A 22,384-nucleotide genomic window follows, 5' to 3' on the forward strand; every position below is an offset into this window, starting at 1 on the left:
AAATGAAAATCCCAGACTTTTATTGGGAATTTAGCAAGCCGTCTTCCATTTAAATTCAGTAAAAAAAACTTTTGTTTTTCTAAGTGTTGTTAACAAAAATACAATTATTGTAATGAGTCAGCTTGTCGACATAAGATATTTATTTCGTAAAATTTAGTTTTTGAAAACAATAAGATAATTGTGAGTCTATAGTTGACATTTCTAAAATTGGTTTGCAGTACACAACTTTTAACATTCAACTATACCAATATAAGTTTTCTTTAGTGATGATTGAAGTAAAATTAACCTCGACATGTATACCTTATAATAAATACGATAGAGGGCTAATATAATCGATACAGTTCAAAAGTGTAGACAAATCTGGACAATTAATCATTGTATGCTTGTACATTGTTCAACATTAAAAATTTGCTACATTCATCACTGGACATTCAAAACTAATATCCATATTTTCATGCCAGTTTTGAAGGTGCTATAATGCTATATGTCACAACACATATAAATATTCAAAATTTAATACCCAAGTTGAAAGCCTGATTTGAATCAAAATGCTATAAAAGTATCTACAAACACTGCTACATTCGCGAAAACTTATAAGAAATATAAGCCATGCTTCAGTGAGCTATATTTTAAAGAAATAAAAACCACTTAGCTTATATTGCATAATGTTGTTCGAGTTCTGTTCCCTTTTTATATTACAAACTAAATAAAAACTCTTGTACAAGGTAACTATTAAACATCAACATTAAAAGCAGGAGTCATTAAATGACATACAATATTGGCTTACTTTTTTTTTAAAATAACAATTTTTACTTCTTCGTGTTACTCTATTTGTTCAACAACTAATTGATTTCAAAAAACTTTTGTATATAAAAATTGCTCTTGTTTTGTTTTTTTAAATTTTTGCGGGGTGCTTGTGATATATTTTCTTTTTACTCATTCTTTTTATTTATTTTTGGTGTATCTAGTAAATTGTGCGGGGAGGAAGGAGAATCATTTTTATATATGTTTTTTTTATTTTCCACTTGATGGTTATTTTTCTTCAGAAAAACTCATAGGAACTATTTATGAATTAAACTAACCTTTATTTATAAAATGCGTTAATTTTCTGCTTGTTTTCATATAGATGAAGTAGCAGAAACCATTAATGAACTGGATGTCATTTATGGAAGACAATTACGCGAGGTAAGTTTGTCTAAATTTCTTAAACTAGTTATGATAATAATGCAGGGCTTATAATAGCAACGATTAACATCCAAACTATCTTGATCTCGTTTGAAATCAACTGATGTATTTACCAGATTAGATTATAAATTGCCTAAGAGACAGTGTGAAATGTACATGCTTATAAATGTGTTTAAAATTTTTAAACTGTTATAGTCAATAACCTCACGCAATATATCCATAGAAAAACTAGCTCACTTGAGGTTCAAGTGGACCAGAGGGTGTACGTCCCGCATTGATTGAAAAAGATATCATTTTGAGATTTTATTCTTCAAAAATGTTTAAAAGTATGGCTACACTCTGTGGTACTTCTTCACTTTGATGGCCCTGTCAAAAATTCTGGATCCGACCCGGAACTGGCTTCATCATTTGTGAAATTGGTGGCTCATACGAGAATGTTGCAATTTATGGTATATTTGATTACATCTATCACATATTACGTACCTTAGGAAGCTAGTCTGTCTCGTGAAATAGTGCGTTAATCTATAAAACTAAAGCACCCGCGAAATCGACTTGACTAAAAGTATGTAACTAATATGTAGTAGGATGAATTTTTGTAAAATATTTTATGTGTAGAATTTCAGAAAAGGTATCAAAATCATATTATAAAAAAAAAGTGTATGTGCTTTGAACTATCAATTTCAAGTTTCTTCTCCACGGCGATCACTGCTTTATTATATAGACAGTCTATATATGTTATAGGAGTATAATCAAAATATACATCCAGAATAACGCAAAATAATTGTCCTATCCTCGAGTAATTATTAAAATTATTTTTAAAAGTATAAAACCGGAAGTCTTGTCTATGACTTAAGAGTCAGTCTGATGACGTAAACAATACCAGGAAGTCTTTTTTGTTTTTCTCCAAAAATAACCCAAACTGAATAATCATAAGAATGGAAGACAAATGCGACTATGAATAAGACTTATTGGAAGAGAAGCGAAACAACACAAAGAGGTCTCCTCCTTTAATAGTAAATGCATTACTATTTGTATAACGCGTATTCGCATGTTAAAGTCATACATGTATGCAGGAAATGATACTTTCTGAGATAGATTTATCACATTTTCGTTTCCTCTTTAATTTGATGCATACTTTTACAACTATATTATTGTTCAAAGGCTACCGTGACTGAGAGAAACGTATGCTATGATAGTATTTATAAGACCTACACTAAACGTTCATCATTGTCTTTATGTTATTCCGTGTAAGTTGTCTCGCGATCGGTAGAAAAAAAAACACGAATCATTATTATTTTAGTATAACGAAAAAGACGTTAAATTTGGCTACCAATATGATTTAATATTCCACCGTCAATATCCATTGAATCCTGTTCACGTCAATTAATAATTTTTGTATGTTTTTGATCCGTAGCACAGCTATTTTTTCTCATGTGTTTTAAAATACTTACATTTGTATACTTAGTACAAAAGTGTCTTACAGATATTTTGAAGAATAGATTAAAAACCCGTTCATCGCATAGTTTGCTATATTTTTTCTCTTAAAAACTTTTTTTCAATTTTGACATTTACTTATGCTTTGATAAGTGTGGCCTTGACAACATATCATGCATTGCATTGTATTATACGATTATTTCAGATAAGTCAACACAGGCAATTACAGGATAACGACGCCACCTATATCAGAAATGATAATGCCTTTCGAAACAATCGACAACTTACCGAAAATTTACAGGGACTTGAACAGGAACCAAACATGGAGAAAAAGGGTCTCGAAGAGGGGTACAAATTTGATAAACCAACGGTATGTTTTTACTCTTTTATTCTGAGAAAAATAACTAGTAGTTATCCTAAAAACATTTATTTAAAGGAGGAGGTTGAACTAATTCTATCAAAGGTTTTAAAATTAAAGGGTTATTAGATCTTCATACATTTGTTCATTTTAAATATAGATTTTATTGAATGAGGTACTATTTTTAACAGATGAAAAAACGTTAATATAGGTCAATAATATATATTTACAGATCTAACATTGTTGGGTTGATGTTAAGACGAGTGGTATATACATTATGTACACAAGCCATGTATCACCATCATTGATGGCGATCCGATGGATACATCTGTTGTAGAGTTGTCACTGACTCAGACGTACTTATATATATATATATATATATATATATATATATATATATATAATGTCTAAAAATAGCAACAATCAACATTCAATCTATTTAAGCGTGGATCAATTTGTGAAAATAAACTGATACAGTTACTGAATTAAAATTATATAAATGTCTAAGAATATAACTTAAACACACTAATTAATACATTAAAAAGTTCTATTAGATTGCGTATTTCATCTGTTAAAAATAGTACCTCATTCAATAAAATCTAATAGCTAAACGATGATTTAAGTATTGAAATCAATATATACAATGTCAATAATATTCTAATGGTAATAACCTGTTATAATTTTAAGCCTCTACGAAGCAAAATGAAGAACCTTTAATAGAAAGTAAAATATCAAAGTAAAAAGCGAACCTGGCAATATGATTTTATAAAAATGTCAATCCTTATAATGACATCAAACAGCGATGTTTGATAACCTGATGAAAAAGAAAGTTTAAACGTATACATTTGATAAGTTGTTAAGTCATTTCTGTCAAACCACTTCACAGCACATCTTATAAAAAGTAAAATAACAAACTATACCGAACTTCAAGGAAAATCAAATTGGGAAAGTAACTGAACAAATGACAAAAATTAAAAATCTCAAATACATTTAACAAAAATAAAGCATATTCCTGATTTAGTAGAAATATATCCTTTTTGTAGAAATGTGTGAATAAAACCGGGTTTAATAGATAACTCAACCTTTCACTTGTATGGCAGTAGCATATAATTCAATAAAGTTAGCCATAATGTGTGAACAATTCATTAATGGATTTTAGCTCGAGTAACTAAAAATATCGTAAATCGATTTGGGAGAGACAAAAATAAAAAAATAAAAAGCAACTGAAGGAATTGTCTTAACATGCGAGAGGTCGTGTTGTCAAATGCTCAGTTTTCTGTGGAATGATTGTAGACTCAAACAAAGTAATATAAATGCAATTTTAGCTCACGTGTCCCGAAGGGCCATGTGAGCTTTTCTCATCACTTTGCGTCCGTCGTCCGTCGTCGTCCGGCGTCGTATGTTAACTTTTACAAAAATCTTCTCTGCAACTACTGGGCCAAATCAAACCAAACTTGGCCACAATCAAAATTGGGGTATCTAGTGTAAAAATGTGTCCGGTGACCCGGCGAACCAACAAGGTGGCCGCCATGGCTAAAAATAGAACATAGGGGTAAAATACAGTTTTTGGCTTATAACTCAAAAACCAAAGCATTTAGAGCAAATCTGACATGGGGGGTAAAATTGTTTATCAGGTCAAAATCTGCCCTGAAATTTTCAGATGAATCGGACAACCTGTTGTTGGGTTGCTGCCCCTGAATTGGTAATTTTAAGGAAATTTTGCTTTTTTTGGTTATTATCTTGAATATTATTATAGATAGAGATAAACTGTAAACCAAGCTGGCCGCCATGGCTAAAAATAGAACATAGGGGTAAAATGCAGTTTTTGGCTTATAACTGAAAAACCAAAGCATTTAGAGCAAAACTGATAAGGGGTAAAATTGTTTATCAGGTCACTATCTATCTGCCCTGGAATTGTCAAATGAATCGGACAACCCGTTGTCGGGTTGCTGTCCCTGAATTGGTAACTTTAAGGAAATTTTGCTGTTTTTGTTATTATCTTGAATATTTTTATAGATAGAGATAAACTATAAACAGCAATAATGTACAGCAAAGTAAGACCTAAATTTAAGTCATCTTAACCAAAATGGTCAATTGACCCCCTAAGGAGTTATTGTCCTTTATAGACAATTTTTAACAATTTTCATAAAATTTGTAAATTTTTACTAACATTTTCCACTGAAACTACTGAGCCAAGTTTATTATAGATAGAGATAATTGTAATCAGCAGGAATGTTCAGTAAAGTAAGATGTACAAACACATCATCATCACAAAAACACAATTTTGTCATGAATCCATCTGCTTCCTTTGTTTAATATTCACATAGACTAAGGTGAGCGACACAGGCTCTTTAGAGCCTCTAGTTTCAGAGTACTCTCTTGAGACAATAATCTGATAAAGTAAAATAATCCAAACGCACGTTGAATATAAAAGTGTAAACAAAATTGTCATACATGTAACGCAAAATGCAAGCATATGACTGTTGAGTGGCACTCATAATTTAAAGCCGTAATCGACAAAATTTGCCAAAACATTCCGAGCGTCCTTATAAAGAAATATTTTTTAAAGATCAAACAACAAATTATAATAAAAAAAGGCTTTCGTCAGATCAGGATCTCACAGTATTTTTTAGATATAAAAAGTCTGGGTCGACAATTTTCATGTTTTATTTTTAAGCATACGGTGATGTACCATGGTCAAACCATTTTCTGAATAGGCTTTCGGACATCAGAACAAGTCGGCACAGTAAAACAATAATAGACGATCAATTTACACTTTAAAAACATTGATTTTATTCTTATTTTTCTCACAGGATCTTGACCCTGATTCGGATTTGGCGTTTTTACTAGATGGGATGAGTATTGATGACCATGGAAATGTACATCAGGTACAATTTACTTCATAGATAATATATGTATTCAGTTCAAAGTATTCCTCATTTTATCATTCGAAAATATAAGCGTTGACCGTAGAATATATTTGATTGTATTCCACAATCCCCATTTTCTTTATTTTCTTATAAATCTTTGATAATGTTCTTTTGAGAAGAACATCAGCAACAATGTGTGATTAAAAAATTATATTTACACTCACCATTTTTTTTAAATATTTTTTATCGCGTCGTTAAAACAATTGAAGTCATCTTCAAAATAGTTTTGCTATAAAAGAAAGCAATGACGAACGTGATAAAATAGCACAGTAATCACATAATGATATTTGTGCATGTCTGCGTTGTTTCTTTATAACCATAACCATATTTATGACAATTTTTGTATTCTGTTTTAGCCCATTGGACGTCATCTCAAGGATAAAACGAGAGCCATTGCGGACAACTTTGATTACCATCCAGCCCCTCCCTCTGTAAGTGGTTTATTATACATAGTTTCAGCTTATGACAACATCTTTATGTCAATTAAACACCCCATTCTTGATAACAAATAAAAAAGTTATATCTACATGTAGTGATATGATAATAAAAGAACAATATCAAGTTTATAATGACGGACACAACATTTGAGCTGTCACTAGAAAAGATAATAAGAACCATAAGGAGAGAATTTCATCTTCGTAAAAGACAAAGAGATGTTCAAGAATTTTATAACGTGCATAGACGCGTTTCATAATGTGTTAATAAGAATCGAACCCTCGCGCTTCCTTTCCTATTAGATTTTGTAAATGTATATATACTAGTCAACTAAAGAAACGATACACAAGTTTGAACTAAGAACCATTACCGAGTATAATAAAATATAATGAATATGAACAACTGTTGAAATTTACAATATAAAACAATCATTTACAAATCAAATGCATATGCTTAACAAAATTTGACTAAAAAACGTTCGAAAATATCGAAAATAACACTCTGTAAAAATTTTACAAATTGGGTAGTTATTAGGCTCGCTGTATTGTTTCCAATTTCGTTATAAATGAAAAAAGCATTGCCTTGTACCGTTTCTTTTGGTGGCTGGTATACAAATATACATTAAACACAGTTGAATGAATCTGAGGTCAACTTTGACTGTTGAAACAGAACTAGAATAGACAATTCCGACAAAACGATTACCATCGCCGCCTTTTAGTAAGCACACCTTGTTGTATTATTAGGTATTTGACCCGTCAATTCATAGTTTGTTCGTGTGATTAGATATTATATATTGCAATTGTTGTCAGCATCCTCGAGCTGCCAATGACAAAATCTTATAACAATATGAAATACAAAATAAATCATTGTCGTGTAGTTCCGAAAAATCGTATCGAGCATCCCACGAGTATAAACAAATAATTACTTTTAGACCATGCATATGTTTGCTTAAGAGTAATGTTGTAATGAGAATTGACAATGCAAAATTGTAACCTAGGTGTAAATTATTGTGAACATTTTTAACATTATAAAAGAATAGCAGATGAAAGAATGTCGGTCGAAAATATGAAACTGAGAGAGTGGTGAAGCGAGTCAAACATTAATGGGACTATTTTATATTAATTAATCAAATATTGTTGATGAAGACGGATATGTCATCTATGCCCCACTTTAATCCACCTTTTGACAATTTCCCTTAATTTTCTGTATTGTTGATCGACATTTAAGCGCATGCCCTAAGTTTGACCTTAATATGTATGCGATCATTTAAAATCTTTGTTCTTCATATCCTTCGAGGTTAAGTGTGACGTCCATGTTGATAAACTGGTTTACATAATTGTTAAATAGTTTTCAATGTATTAGGATTATAATTTAGTACGCAAGACGCGCGTTTTGTCTACATAAGACTCATCAGTGACGCTCATAACAAAATAGATATACAGCCAAACATGTAAAAAGTTGAAAAGCATTGAGGATCAAAAATAAAAAAAAAATGTGCCAAAATACGACCAAGTTTATCTTTAATTGGTATAAGAACATCCTTATTTTTTTTTTAAAATGCAAAGTTTGGTAAACAGTAAATTTTAAAAATTGACCACATAATTGATGTTCATGTCAACACCGAAGTGCTGACTACTGGGTTAGCTTAGTCCGCCCTAGAAGCAGGATTTTTTTTATGACTGAGACAATGATCTGTTTAATACTTCATTTGGTAAAAGATAAATAACGAACTCTGAGGAAAGTGGTAAGGGAAAAACTCGTAATAAAATGGAAAAATCAAAAGCATTGATTACAACTGACATGTTCATGACTTGGTGCAGATTTCTATTGTTGGTAAAAAAAGGTTTTATAGCAAGGTAAACCTCTCACCTATGTGCTAGCAATCAAATTCAGATATAATTACATCAATGTGTGAACAAACAGACATAATAGGTAAAAATGCAAAAAATAGAACATAACAGTCAACATTGTGTTATGATCTTAATCACTATAAAAAAATATATACATAAACAAAACAAAGAATTGACGGAAGAATTAGAGAAAGACACATTTGAGCAAAAACGAAGAAAATAACCCAAACATATATCATAACACAACAACTTATTGAAGGGATGAATAAGTACAAAAGTACCTTAGCACGTCAAATAGATAGTCACAAAAATAGACTAAAAAGAAAAAAAGAAAAATAACAAATACATTAAATAACCCAGTATTTTTTAATTCAGGTATACATAAACTCAAAGATACAAGAATTGAAGGTTTTTTTTCTGGCCACTACATTTTCATCTCGTAATGAATGATAATGAAATTTTCACATGATTTAAAGGGAACCGGTAATGATATGTCCTATTAGTTCTTAAAATTTTAATGTTGGTATATATTTGTTCCTTTTTTTAGGATCCATCTAAGAGAGAGTTTGGCCCAAATATTCAGTTTTGGCCGAACGGAATTGTTCCTTATGAGATCAATTCAACGTTTAGTAAGTTTATTTGATTTTAGACAATTGCAAATAAATAATTTAAGTCTTTAACGGTACATTTTATTGTATTCATTATACATGTATTGTTGATTACAAAATGAAAGAAATATATCATACAAAAGATGACATTTGTATAGCTTTTGGTCTCCTACCAAACTCAGTCAACAAGTCTCATTTTCAAACATTCAAATAACGTGTCCACCGTTAAATCTGGACATCTATACTTGCATAATTTAAATACATGGTGTACACATGATTATCAGATAAATAATTTATAAATCTATACATTGTTTGCAATAAAATCCAATTTAAGGAATCAGTTTCAACATATTTGTTTATAGTGGTTTGGGAAACAAGGTTTACAACTTAATCCCTTTATACTTTGCGGATGCGAGTGCTGCCTTGCAGTGGCACCAGCCTGCTCTTTATCGAAATCTACAAGGGTTTCTTTCCCGTGCAAGATATTTGGTTCTCTTCTAACCTTTTAACACGGGTCAGTCATTTATTGTCCCCTTCGGATGAACTACCATCATGTCCTCAAAATCATACTTGTAAATGGTGTCAAGGGAGAGCCGATAATTCAGTCCCTGAAATTATCATTTCTTAAAAATTACAAGTCTTTTACTCGCCAAAGATTAACATTTGTAACTCCTTGGCACCTCTTCCAAATTTTTAATTATGACAATGCAAGGAAAAGATATTTATGGACAATAAAAACTATAAGTCGACGAAAAACACCCATGCTAAAAAAAGTCCATGTTAACCCAGAACCAGAACGCATGGTTCCAGATTTGTGGGCTGTTAATGTAAATTTATCGATTGTGTCTTATACCATAGTCCCACTAGGCCACGATCGTACTACAATCTGTGAAATAAATGCAAATTTGACGATTGTAGGGCGATCGTGTAGATCGCAGTAAGGTCGTATCACGGTCGTGGTGATATTCGGAGATATTGCTCTACGATTTCACAGCGACGTTATAACTACCTCACTACGACCATCACGTTCTCACCGCGACCTTACTACGCTTTGACTACAACTATACCACGCTTACACCACGTTGTTCACGGTTCTAGCACGCACATGCCGTCCTCGTCGTCATCATCTTTTAACATCTTGACTACGTTCATACTATGACCATCATACTTATTGTCAATTTCACATAAAATAGTAAAGCTTCCCATATTTTGTGTGTCTGTATGTAACCAGGATCTCATGTCCATTTTCTGTAACGGCTCAACCATGCTTGACACATCTGTGTCATCTCCGCTATCGTTCACTAGAAAAGATCGTTATTTGAGCTTGATGAATCAGCAATATGTTGTAATTTAGGCATAATTGGTCGGTCCGACTACTCTGCTATATCAGTATTCGTTACTATCAGTGGTATCTCTGTATCTACATCTACACCTAACACCAAGCCCAAGTGTTCTATTAAATTTTGGTGGCATGATTGTAATGTTTCCGAGAAATCTACGTATTAATTCGAAATAGAAGGAATGGAACAGTATTGAAATGGACCATGATGTTGACGTTATTGCTTAGAACGTTGTCAAATCGCGGTATGAACGTAGTATAATCGCGATAAAAATTTGCTATAATCGCAGTAGAAGCTTGGTAAGACCGTGTTGCAATCGAATAACTCGTGGTATAGTTGTAGTGAGAACGTGATGAGCATAGTAAGATCGTCATAATTCTATAAAAGGCGTGGTGAGAACGTGGTGTCATCGTAGCGGGATCGTTGTAAAAGCGCAATGAGGACGTATCTTTGTCAAAACAACATAAATTAACAAGCCGCTCATTCTGCGACCTCACCACGATCTGAATTATTTTAGATCGCGGTGAGCATGGTGCGATTGTGGTCTAGTGGAACTTGGGCTTTCGATATTACAATTTCATATTCATGGTACGATTTGTAAACTATCGATTGTGGCATTCCCCTTGTGTAACATCTTAGACGAGGGCATAGTTTGTGATAATTGCTTGTCGAAACATAGATTAACCTTCAACCAAAAACGTATAGTCTTTAAAACAACTAATGATTCTATCATTCGACAATCGAACAGACCCTTAAAGTTTTATCTCTACAACATCTTTATCAATTTATATAATTCAGGTTCCAGTTTATCTAATTTATAACTTAGTTCCTAATTATATACAACTAGTTTTGCTTGTTTTGTTATCTCTTTTTTTCTAACTCTTTTGATCAATTTCTATTATTTTCCAACATATAAAAGTAATATAGCAAAAATGATATAGGAAGACAAGATATACAAATAAGTCGACTTGGCCATATCCTTATAAAACTTATTGAACTTTAATTGAGAGTTCTTTGGTGTGTTAATTTTTTTTGCGTTTTTACACGCCCGTCACAATTTTGACAGGACGTTTTATTTAGTTAATCAATCCGTCCGTCCGTCTGTCATTCCTTCTATTGGTGCGTTCCTCCATCTATCAGTCATTCTGTCCGTCCGTTTGTCTATATATCAGTCTTTCTTTCTGTCCAGCGTAAACATGTCGCACCGTAACTTGAGAACAGCTTATCTAATTTTCATGAAACTTAACAAAGTTATTTCTTATAATGGTCAAACGATCTGTAAACCTTTTATTGAAAATCAAATTAAATCTTTTTGAGTTACATGACTTTGTAAGTAGAACAGGAGTGTGGTTTCTTTAACATGTAGCGCCATATCTCAAAAACGATTTATCATTATTGCATCAAACTTTACACACTTCTTACTTATATAAATCGTAACTTCTGCAGTCTTTTTGGTGATGTTTTAAATTTTGTTTAAGCGTTATTTAGTTTTTTTCTTGCACTTCTGTAGGACACCTTTATCAATGAATATCAATGGATAGATATATAGTTCATCTAATTCACTATTCGTTAATACCTTATTATTTTCATTTTTTTGCCGATCTATATTTTTTGGGCTTTTTTCACCTGCAAAATATTGTTTACTAAATCAATGCAGAAAACATCTTTGACGTATTAGCCTTTTAGACAAAGATAAAGCCCAGTAGTATCATTATTATTTTGCCTTCTGGCAAATAACCTAAAACATTAGATTTAGAAGACAATTTTGTATTTGCAGATGCTACCGAAAGAACAGAAATAATTAATGCAATAGCAGATTTTAATGACAAAACATGTGTAAAGTGGATTCCATATGACAGCACTACTCATGTTCATTACGTTGTATTTAATGTTCATGAAACGTGAGTATATATAGGAACATCATTCAATGTGTCAAAAGTATTAATATCATATCACTAATGTTAACAAGAATCATCAAGAATACCGCACAGTATAGCAAACAACATCAACCACAAAAACCCGACACCTCTAATCTCAGTCCGAGGAACGCAGACGACAGAAAGTATGATCTGATACAGGAATAACATGTGGTTAGGTTGAACTAGGTGAACATACATTTAAACATTTAATTTTGTCGTGTGTTGTTTACTTTAAGCACACAATAAAATATTTTCACAGTAAGGCTATGAAAAGGACGACGGCTAGCTTTATCATGGAATAAAAATACCCACAGAATTTTGTAAAGAGGACCACAATGTGTTCGTCTCTTCAGGAAGCAAAATGCGTTAAATCTGAAAATTTTCCAGAATTATCATTATTTATTTCTAACTTATATAAGATCTAAGAATTCATGAAACACGGAAAGGCCTCGTATTCTAGATAGTTATATCCACGTTGTTAACGTGGTCAAATCATAATAATTTTCTGAAATTGAACCTATGAACAAAATTTTATATAGGAAAATTCTACCAAAAAGAAAAATCACAAAAATCACAAAAACAGTGAACTCCGAAGAAAATAAAAAACGGAAATTCCACAATCAAATGTCACAATCAAAAGATCAAACACATCAAACTAATGTACAACAACTGTCATTTTTTTTTATTTAGTTAGCTAAACCTGTCACTTGGTAAAATTCCATGATATTATCCCCAATTGATTATGGATAAAAGACGAAAACGTATTTGCTACTGGTAAACAATAATATAATAGATTAAAACATTTGATTTACGGTAAGATCTCCTACGTATGCACGAATATTTTTTAATCGTACATTATCATTGAAAATAGCCCTACATGAGGCATCAGATTAAACGTTCCCATTTCAAAACGGACTGTAATGACACTGTACTATACCACAGTTAACAATGAATCAATTGTGATAACCCCAGAACACCTAATCATTGGTGTACAGCTCATAATGAAATGTCTGTTAAAGCTTTATGTACAGATTTTTATTTACAGCCATACTTTTAATCATTTGTTTTCTTACTACTTGTAGAAAATGCTATTCGTTTGTTGGACAAATTCCAACCTATCCACAAGAGATAGGGTTGAAAAGAAATGGCTGTGTAAACGTATGTATTGGGTATTTTTATTTTTTGTTTCTTTTATAATTAGCATTATGATAATTTTCATTGCTATTTTAATTCCAAATAAAACGATTTACATCAACGAGTATAATTGTTCTTATATTAGAGAAAGGCATAATATGCCAAAGTGACATTCAAATATTACAATATGTCCCCTTTAAAGCACTACATATAGTTAACAATTTCAATTCAAATGAAAATCTTTTTAATAAATGAAATGGTACTCAATTTTCAAAACAAAAAAAAGAAGAAAAAAAGACAAGGTATGAATAGGTTTTAGAAAAAAAAGGTAATATTGTCTTTAAAGAATCTAAAAGATCTATTGAATTCAACGAAGATAGAAAGCACAACTTCAATTTTGATTTTGGTAGGTCTGTGTTCATTTTTAGAGGAAGGGTGGGGGTGGGGGTCCATTCAGTTATAGATTTTATTCGAAATTTACGATAACTGAAAAAAAAAAGTTTTCTAAAAATCTACGTTTGCAAATGTATATATTCAGCTTATTGAATTTATTTACAGGGGAAAAGTTAGCATCTAAATCTTAAATCTGTCAAACGATGACACTTAAAGCACTAGGGGCTTTCGTACATTTGATATATATACATGTATCTATTATGAGTTTAAACAGACATGTTAAGACTAGTCAGAAGAGGTCTAGTCTGTTTTACCCGGCCTGTCTATTGTTAAACGGTAACTCTTGTTATTAAGATAACAACTGATAACATTCAAATTTACAAATACAAATCAACAAGAGAAGCCCTGACACTATTATTAATATAATGTTCTTATTTCCTATGATATTTCATGTTATATTGATACTTTTACAGAGAGGAGTAATTATTCATGAAATGATGCATGCCATTGGTTCTTGGCATGAACAATCTCGACAGGACCGAGACAGCTATGTGACTGTTGTTTGGAATAATATTGCAGAAAAAGCTAAATCAAACTACCATATAAGCCAAACATATAATAATACTCCATTTGACCCATCATCCAATGTTATGTATGGTATATATGTAAGTATTATTAAGAGTCAGCTTTATTTTCGGGTGTCTGTTTCTTTGTTTCTGAGACAAACATCTCTATTTATAAATCATTCTGAATTCTACTTCGTCAAAGTTATATTCCCATTACGCAAGTTCATTTTCACAATCGTAAAAATGGAAGACATTGTAGGGATGACGCGCTGCCAATTTAGCTCTTGAAAACCATTAAATATATCATCAAAGCATCATTACGATCCTTATATGACAATTGTATTTCAAAAAAACCAATGTATTTACTTGTTTTTATCTGCATTCAGTCAACTTAAAATTATTGTCTGATCGGTTATCAGGTGGAATTTGAAAAAAAAAATCATCAACATTTCATTTTTTTTTAATTAAATATGTTTGTGGAAGGGCAGACTAAAAAATGTCAGTGGTTGAAGACTATAAACCGTTATTATCATACAAAAAATTAAGTTTTTTCGAAGATATGCATTTTAAAGATCCAACTTGAAAGTCTGTCGTAAAGTTCTGTTAGTAAAAACTTTAAACTTCTAAAATTTTGTTACTATAGTAAACATTACAATTAGCATTTGTCGCCTTAAATGCATTATCAGATGTATATACAAATATTTAGCTATTCATTTTGTAAAATACCTTTACCTGAGGCAAATCGTTTGTTCCTATTTCTTAATCACAAACATGGTATTGCTGTGAGTAAGCTTTGGTTACTTACTTATCACATTTGATTGTGATAGCCTTGTGTTTGTGTTGCCAATATTGCATTAACAGACTATTATCCCACTATCTGGCTGATACGGAGGCTGATGTAGGTTTTACATGGCTTCTTTTAATCAGAATTGAATTCCGCATTTATCTACTTCCGCCCTAGAATTGTTAGATTTGCAAAATTGAAGGATGTACTCAGGTTAGGTTTTAGAAGAAGTGTCAAATGTTCGGACTCCTCAGTGTGTTTCCATACGATACCCGATAAAATATGTTGCCACATAACACCTATTTATCTTTTAACATAAGACTTTTAAAATATTTCATAAAAGGTCATTTTACAAACTTTAAGCAGATTCTTGATTTTCTTTTATTATGATTTGAAACCCAAATAATGCCAATGCAAATATAAGGTAAAAGTCCGAGTAAGCCTTTTCCCGCCATATCTTATCGAAAAGGAGCTCAATGACCTATCAATATTTTAGCTAATGTTGATCGTTAACTAATAGTCTTCCAGCTTAAATTATTAATTTTGAGTTCTTGATTTAATTTTTCCTTAGATCACTGAAGTACATCCTTGATGGATTTAAAACTGAACTTTGGAATAATCTAGATTAACATTGTGATATTCAAACAAAATAAGTATCTAATAAATAGAGAATAATACATTGCAAAATCCGTATCATATGTCGTATCATCCCGAGACATCAATATCAGCCCAAGGGCCTTAAGGCCCGAGGGATGATATTGGTCGAGGGTGATACGGCATGTGATACGGATTTTGCCATGTATTATACGCTTCATCATATATTTAAACAAAAGAGTATTATATTATATGAATTGTTTTCTGATCCATAGCACTGGGTTACCTTCAGTTATACTTTTTTCTTGTTTCAAAGGCCTTAAAAGAACTTCTCAATTACTTATCGGAAGCACCTGGGTTACCTTACAATTTGCGTGCTGTTGTTTTAAAAATATTTTGTTTATTGTATTTATTTGTGTGTTTTGTATTTTTTATAGTTGCATTTAGTGTGCCAAAAAATATGAAAACTTGACGTTCGTGACGTCACATACAATATGAAAACTTGACTTTAGAGACGTCACATACCAAACAATGACGTCATTAAAAAAATGACCCATTTTGAGGAAAAATTTTCTTGAGCAAAAAAAAACCAAAATTGACTTTATGTAAAAAAAAAAAAAAAAAAAAAAGTAGGGGTGTGATAAAGGGTATGCGATAAAAGGTAGTGGTGTGATAAAGGGTATGCGATAAAGGGTGCGCATCAAAGTTGCGCGATATGGATTAAACAGCAGGCTATTTATCAAATATGCAAAACTACTGTATTTACTACGAAACATATGATAAATCCTCATATAGAAAGATATATATACACATGGAAAAAAGTATTGCAACACCTTGATTTTTTGAAACATTTTAAAATTAGCCTATTATTTTGGATGGAATATGATAAAATATTTGTAAAATAATATTGAAACTTAGTTAATGATAACATTAATATAAAAACGAACAAAAATTTTATGGGAAAAAAATGTTTTATCTAACCAAAGTTTTTTTTAACAAAATGATGTGTTTTTTGTACCAAAAAATGCATTTTTCAACTTTTACTGTAGTGGAATTTTACAATGTCAGACATTTCAAAATTAATCTTTAGATGATTGTTCAAATCATAGTTGATCGTTATACGCCAAAGAATTAGTTCTTTGTGCGCAGCCTCCATTCAAACGGATAACCGCATCTTAACGTCTTCTGATTCCTGCCATAAGTCGAGTTATTTGTTTCTGAGGTAGCAGCGACCATTCTTGACGAAGAGTATTGTTTATTTCATGACGTGTTTGAACTGGGGTGTCCTTTCGTGCACTTTACGTCCAATAGTGTCCCATATATGTTCGATATGGTTCAAATTCGGGCTACGATTGGGTCAAGGAAGATAAACCGAATTCCATTGGAACAATGGATCTTCATCCACGATGCTAGTTTTCAACTTTGGCGGGCTCTGCACTATATTGGATACGGGCAACTGTGTGTCTGTTCGTAGGCAAAGGTCCCCGAAATGGTCTTATCGCACGATAACCAGTAGCAATGAACCGATCTCTAACAGTTCTTGTTTAAAGGCTCCTGTATGGTCTTCACTCTATATTTAGGATTGTATTGTTTGCAATGGGTTTCCTTCTGACCAACCTTCATTATTCTTGATTTTCCCTACCAGATGTTATGGAGGGTATTCTTGGTCTCTGAAGGTCTTTAACATCGTTTGTTGCCTGATTTTTATTCTCAAAACGACTTATAGTGGAATGGTGATGACCAACAATACGTACAACTGTCACAGCGACACACCTGCTTCTCTCATGCTGAATATCTACCATCTTGCTGCAGTTATGAGTTGTGAATGATCAATTACAAGTGTAATTCACATTACTTTATAAACTTGGTTATTTAAAGTGTTGAAAACAATAAGGATAAAAACATCTGTTTTATTGTTTACGAGTACAGTAGCTGCATGTGCAGATAAGAACTTATCGAGTCGATATTATTGATTAAACGCAGGTGATATTTAAATAATGTTTAACTAAATATATTTCAACAAATATACCACAAAGAAATAAAGAGTGTTCTTTTTATTTGAATTTCAATTTGGTGTTTCAATACTTTTTTGCATGTGTATATATATAGTCATCAAGATATCTCATTAAATATTGTTTTAACGTCCCCCATCATTCTTTTCAATTTTTTTAAATTACAAAACAAACTGGAAAATTTTTAATCACAATTTTGATATTTTGGCAGTTATACTTAAACTTTGATGTATAACTGGCGTTCTAGTCAGTGGTAGCATTTCATATATATGAGATATTTGAGATTTAAAATACTAACGAAAACGGAGAAATTGCTTCCTTTCTTGAGCAATTCTTTAAATTATATTGCCAACTTCAAACAAGAACCTAGGACAAACGTGATGATATCAATTTACAATAAAGGAGTAGGTCCGGTAAGGGCCGATTTTGGCCCCAAATTTCAGTTTCATCTAACGAGATATTTAGGACACTTTTTAAACACTTAAGTGTCTATTTCAATTGATTCGATTAGTTTATGTAAAAGATTTTAACTGATTCAGTCATTAAAAACGCTCCGATTGAAGCTTAAATATGAAAAATCTATCAAATATGCCAAAAAACGTCACTTTTCAGATGGTTTTCGTCAAAAATGAAAGTGGCCGCATCCGTGTTCATCCTCAACCTTTATATATGTTATGTATTATCATCAAATACAACTTACATTTCAATATTATGAATGAACACGAATGCAGCCACTTTCATTTAAGACGGAAACCGTCTTAAATTTAACTAAAATGTTATAATTGTGAAGATTTCAGTAATTAAGCATGACTTTATGATGCTAGTACACGATATATGTACATTGTATTGTCAAAAACAGCACATGTTTATGTAGCAGAAGCATTCTTCTTTCCAAAAAATAGCTAAACGATTACATTTTCACAACTTTGCAAAACTGCCTAATTTTGGGGCCAAAAAGGGGTCTTCCTGAACCTACTCCTTTTCCACTTCTCAGCAGTAAACTGCTCCAAAGCTTATGACGCTCGCATATTGTGCAAAAACAAACGAGAGTAAAATCACAAAAATACTGAACTCAGAGGAAAATCTAATCGGAAAGTTCATAATCACATGGCAAAATCAAATGACAAAACACATAAAAAACGAATGGACAAGAACTGGCATATTCCTGACTTGGTAGAGGCATTTTCAAATGTACAAAAAGGTGGATTAAACCTGGTTTTATAGCGATAAACCTCTCACTCATGATTGTTTATTGAGACAAAGAACTTAAGTCTTTAGAAAACATATTAATAGTTTTAAATGTAATTAATCATGACATTTTGACTGGTTGTGGCGGATTGCAGATACTGTATGCATAGCAGGGGACGAATACAGTGCCGAGGTGACAAGTCTCGCCCCTTTTATTTAAGTTTATGAGATTCCCTTTGGTTTTAGGTTTTCTTCTTTATGGATTTTTGAGATGTGATTATTGGTAGACTACTGGTGCCTAAAAGTACTGCATACACATGATTCTTTTCAATTGCTCTTTTTTTGTTTTTTTTCTTATTCATAAAATAAAGGTGATAAGTTGATTATTTTTATCATTTATTTCTATTGCCTTTATATCTTTATTTCTTATTAGATGTATCAATACGTTTTGTACTAAAATTAATATTTATTTATTTCTTTATATGCAGAGTATTCTTTGTAGTTATTTTTCACTTTCTCTTCTAGGCATTCACAATAAATGGAGATAAAACAGAAATATTCCATGACTGGAGACAAGAATTTCTTGCAGGAACTGGTAAAACTCTGAGTTTCTATGATATTGCTGATGTTACTGCAGCTTATGGATGTGCTGGTAAGAGAAAATCGTCATTAATACTGTTTAATTGTAGAAAAATAGAAACTATGGCATTGTTAATTAAATGTTTTGTATAAGTGGTTTTACAATAAAATCTCTCTTTAAAATTTAAGTATGCGATAAATGTTAAAAGTATACGATATGTAGAGAAAAAAAATATATTGGATTTTTTTTCAATCAAGCTCATTTAATTCATTTTTACAGTGAAGTATTTTGAATGGTCTAAACACTAACTGGTCAAAAAATTTACCGAAATGTGTGTAGTTGTGCAAAATTAAGACAAAAGTGGTAAACCGCTGTTCAAAAGTCATAAATCGATTCAGTGAAAACAAACCCTGGTTACAAACTAAAACCGAAGAAAACACACCAACTATAAGAAGAAAAGAACAAAACAACGTTAACAGAACAACAAAAAAAAATAAACCAACAATGCAACATTCATACGATATATATATGTGTATCTGCAATGGAAAATAAATTTACGAACATATTCCTTAGTTTTTATATTTTTATAGCGATATAATTGTTTGTAAATGTTAGAGATTTGTTATGGGCATAACTTCTTAAAAGATAGGATTCTTCCATGTTAAAATTTCAAACGATATTTTCGTGATTAATCTTAATTTTGCATTTTTTAAAACAGTTATGTTATATTCAAAAAAGGCCATGAGGTCTGTTGGTCCATTTTTCAAGTTATGTCAATAATATGTGTATCTGTACTACCGTTTTAGATTCGTGTGTCTCACCACCTACCTGTCAGCACGGAGGATTTGTTGATCAAACTTGTACATGTGCTTGTCCTCCAGATTTAACTGGAACTGTTTGTCAACAACTTGATGAAAGTAGTTGTATGTAAATTATGAGACACTCAGTAAATAGTGTTTACAACCGTGATGTGATGCCATGAACATATTTCTTTTACATTTTAACATGTACACCAGTATGCAGTTTTTTTTACTCTTACGTGAAAATTAGACATCAAATGATTTCTGCTTCAAAAGTACTTTTCTGCATTTAACATAATCTGGAACATAAACAAAAATTTTGGATTCAAGGAATTTACAGATGGGTAGAAATGTAAGAAGCTATGTCTATAAAGGAAAATAAAAAGAAAAACACAGTTAATTTAAGTCAGTATTGCCTGATGGATTTGGACTTGTTATTTTTGTATTAAATCGTAATTTATCAAAGTGGGGGTTCAGTAAACATATAAATAATGTAGATCATATCAGTAACCAGACACTGATTAGTGAGCTGATGATACACCCGATAACTAACAGTCTAGCAGGAGAGGTATCAACCCAGTTAAATATTAGAAACGGCGGTAATTTTGAATTATTGAAATGAAATAATGAATGAACTGATATTAATTTCAGCCAACTGTGGAGGTACTATTAAGATAGCAGGCGGTGAAACATATTTCCTGACTTCACCAAATTACCCATCGAATTATGACACCGGTTTGAATTGTAAATGGTTCATACAGGTAGGTATAGTTAAAGCACTTCAATCTTGTAATGATATATTTTACAGGCAGTGGTAATATTGTGTTTATATTTGGATATTGTATTGAATATCTGTTAAGAGAGGTAGTTGTAAAGATTTCACAGCGATATTTGTGTCCCTTGATTATAACCTTTGATCAATGAATTTTATCTAATGTTAAAATTGGTTTCCGAGGGTCTTTTTTAATGACATTGCAACTGTTATACATGTATGTAAAATATGAATGACAGGTTTTCGACTGTTCGGTGTTTGGCCGAGGCTTCATTTGACCAATATTTTTTTTAAATTTTTGATACATTGTGACTTGGACGGATAGTTTTCTTATTGACAATCATATTACTGCTTCCTAATTATACCTAATTATACCTAATTATACCTATGTAAACGTTAAGTTAGGCACATTATAATCCAAATAATTTCGTTAATGATTTATTTAAAGTCTTAATAATTTTACAGGGTGATCCTGGCAACCATATAAGAGCAACTGTTACCGATATGGATATAAGCAATAACAACAATGCTTGTTATCATTGGATAGAAATGGTTTATGACCTTCTTGCCAACAAAGGTCCAGAGTACGTTGTGTAATCTATATGCATGAAACAAAATTATATAAGAAAATTGATTATATAGTTGAATTAAAAGTGAAATTAAAAAGATATTCAAACTTACACATTTTCAAAAAGAATCTTACAATGAGGCATAAACAGTCGCAGTCAAATACCTATCGTTTAGAATGTTATTCACGATCAAAATTATGTATTAACCTTCGTTTTGACCTTCAAACTTTCATGATCATTGCAGGTATATAAAATACTGCTGTAATAATTGCCTGACAGTTTTAAAACAAATTGTTTAACGTATGATACTACAATTTCTAAACTTACTATGCTGATAAACAGTGTTTTATTTTTAGGCGATGCGGTACCTCGGACCATGAAATCTGGGATACATCTTCCGACGGAGAAATGAATACAATGATCATCAAATTTAACAGCTTTGTAGGAAGTGATAAGGCTGCCTCTCGTGGTTTTAATATAACATTAGAATTAATTGGAACAGGTCGGTTAAAAGTATATATATATATATATATATATATATATATAAGTATCATGTAAAGTTTATTTTAGCTGCCATCAAGTTGTTTACTATTTTAAAGAATGCAATTCGTGTCTTTATATGATATTGTTTAAAATATTATTTTTTTTGTATTTGAGTATTATAGTATAGTAAGATTATCTAAAAGCCACAGCCAGTATTCATAAGGTATTATTGTTTCTAGTTTTGTGTTAAGGTATGACCTGAACAGGTAGGTGAAAACCTGCCAACCGAGGAACTATTCTCAAAATGATAAATAATCCCTCAATTGAGTAATCATTTAGTAGCGCTATAAAAAACTTTTTTTTTATAAGATAGGTATGTTTACTTAAAATTGCACTTTGATATAAAATTGAATTACTTCTACCAAAAAAATATATTTTTATCATGATTTG

At 31.4% G+C, this 22,384-nt stretch overlaps 1 protein-coding gene across 4 annotated transcripts in view; it reads left to right on the plus strand.

The window, feature by feature from the left end:
• The window catches only part of LOC139513013 (uncharacterized), a 49,494-nt gene that overhangs the window by 443 nt on the left and 26,667 nt on the right, over positions 1–22,384 (plus strand). For 2 of the 4 annotated variants that reach the window (XM_071301071.1, XM_071301075.1), the window contains exons 2-14: positions 1,127–1,185; positions 2,825–2,989; positions 5,791–5,865; positions 6,264–6,338; positions 8,740–8,821; positions 11,918–12,041; positions 13,142–13,217; positions 14,060–14,251; positions 19,256–19,382; positions 20,117–20,233; positions 20,762–20,871; positions 21,348–21,466; positions 21,808–21,953. In XM_071301071.1, the coding sequence (XP_071157172.1) occupies positions 1,127–1,185; positions 2,825–2,989; positions 5,791–5,865; positions 6,264–6,338; positions 8,740–8,821; positions 11,918–12,041; positions 13,142–13,217; positions 14,060–14,251; positions 19,256–19,382; positions 20,117–20,233; positions 20,762–20,871; positions 21,348–21,466; positions 21,808–21,953 (1,467 nt within the window). The remainder of the gene's footprint in view (positions 1–1,126; positions 1,186–2,824; positions 2,990–5,790; positions 5,866–6,263; positions 6,339–8,739; positions 8,822–11,917; positions 12,042–13,141; positions 13,218–14,059; positions 14,252–19,255; positions 19,383–20,116; positions 20,234–20,761; positions 20,872–21,347; positions 21,467–21,807; positions 21,954–22,384) is intronic. The other 2 variants (XM_071301072.1, XM_071301073.1) reach the window with 2 other exon arrangements.

This window comes from Mytilus edulis, chromosome 2 (genome assembly GCF_963676685.1).
Source record: "Mytilus edulis chromosome 2, xbMytEdul2.2, whole genome shotgun sequence".
Taxonomy (NCBI): domain Eukaryota; kingdom Metazoa; phylum Mollusca; class Bivalvia; order Mytilida; family Mytilidae; genus Mytilus; species Mytilus edulis.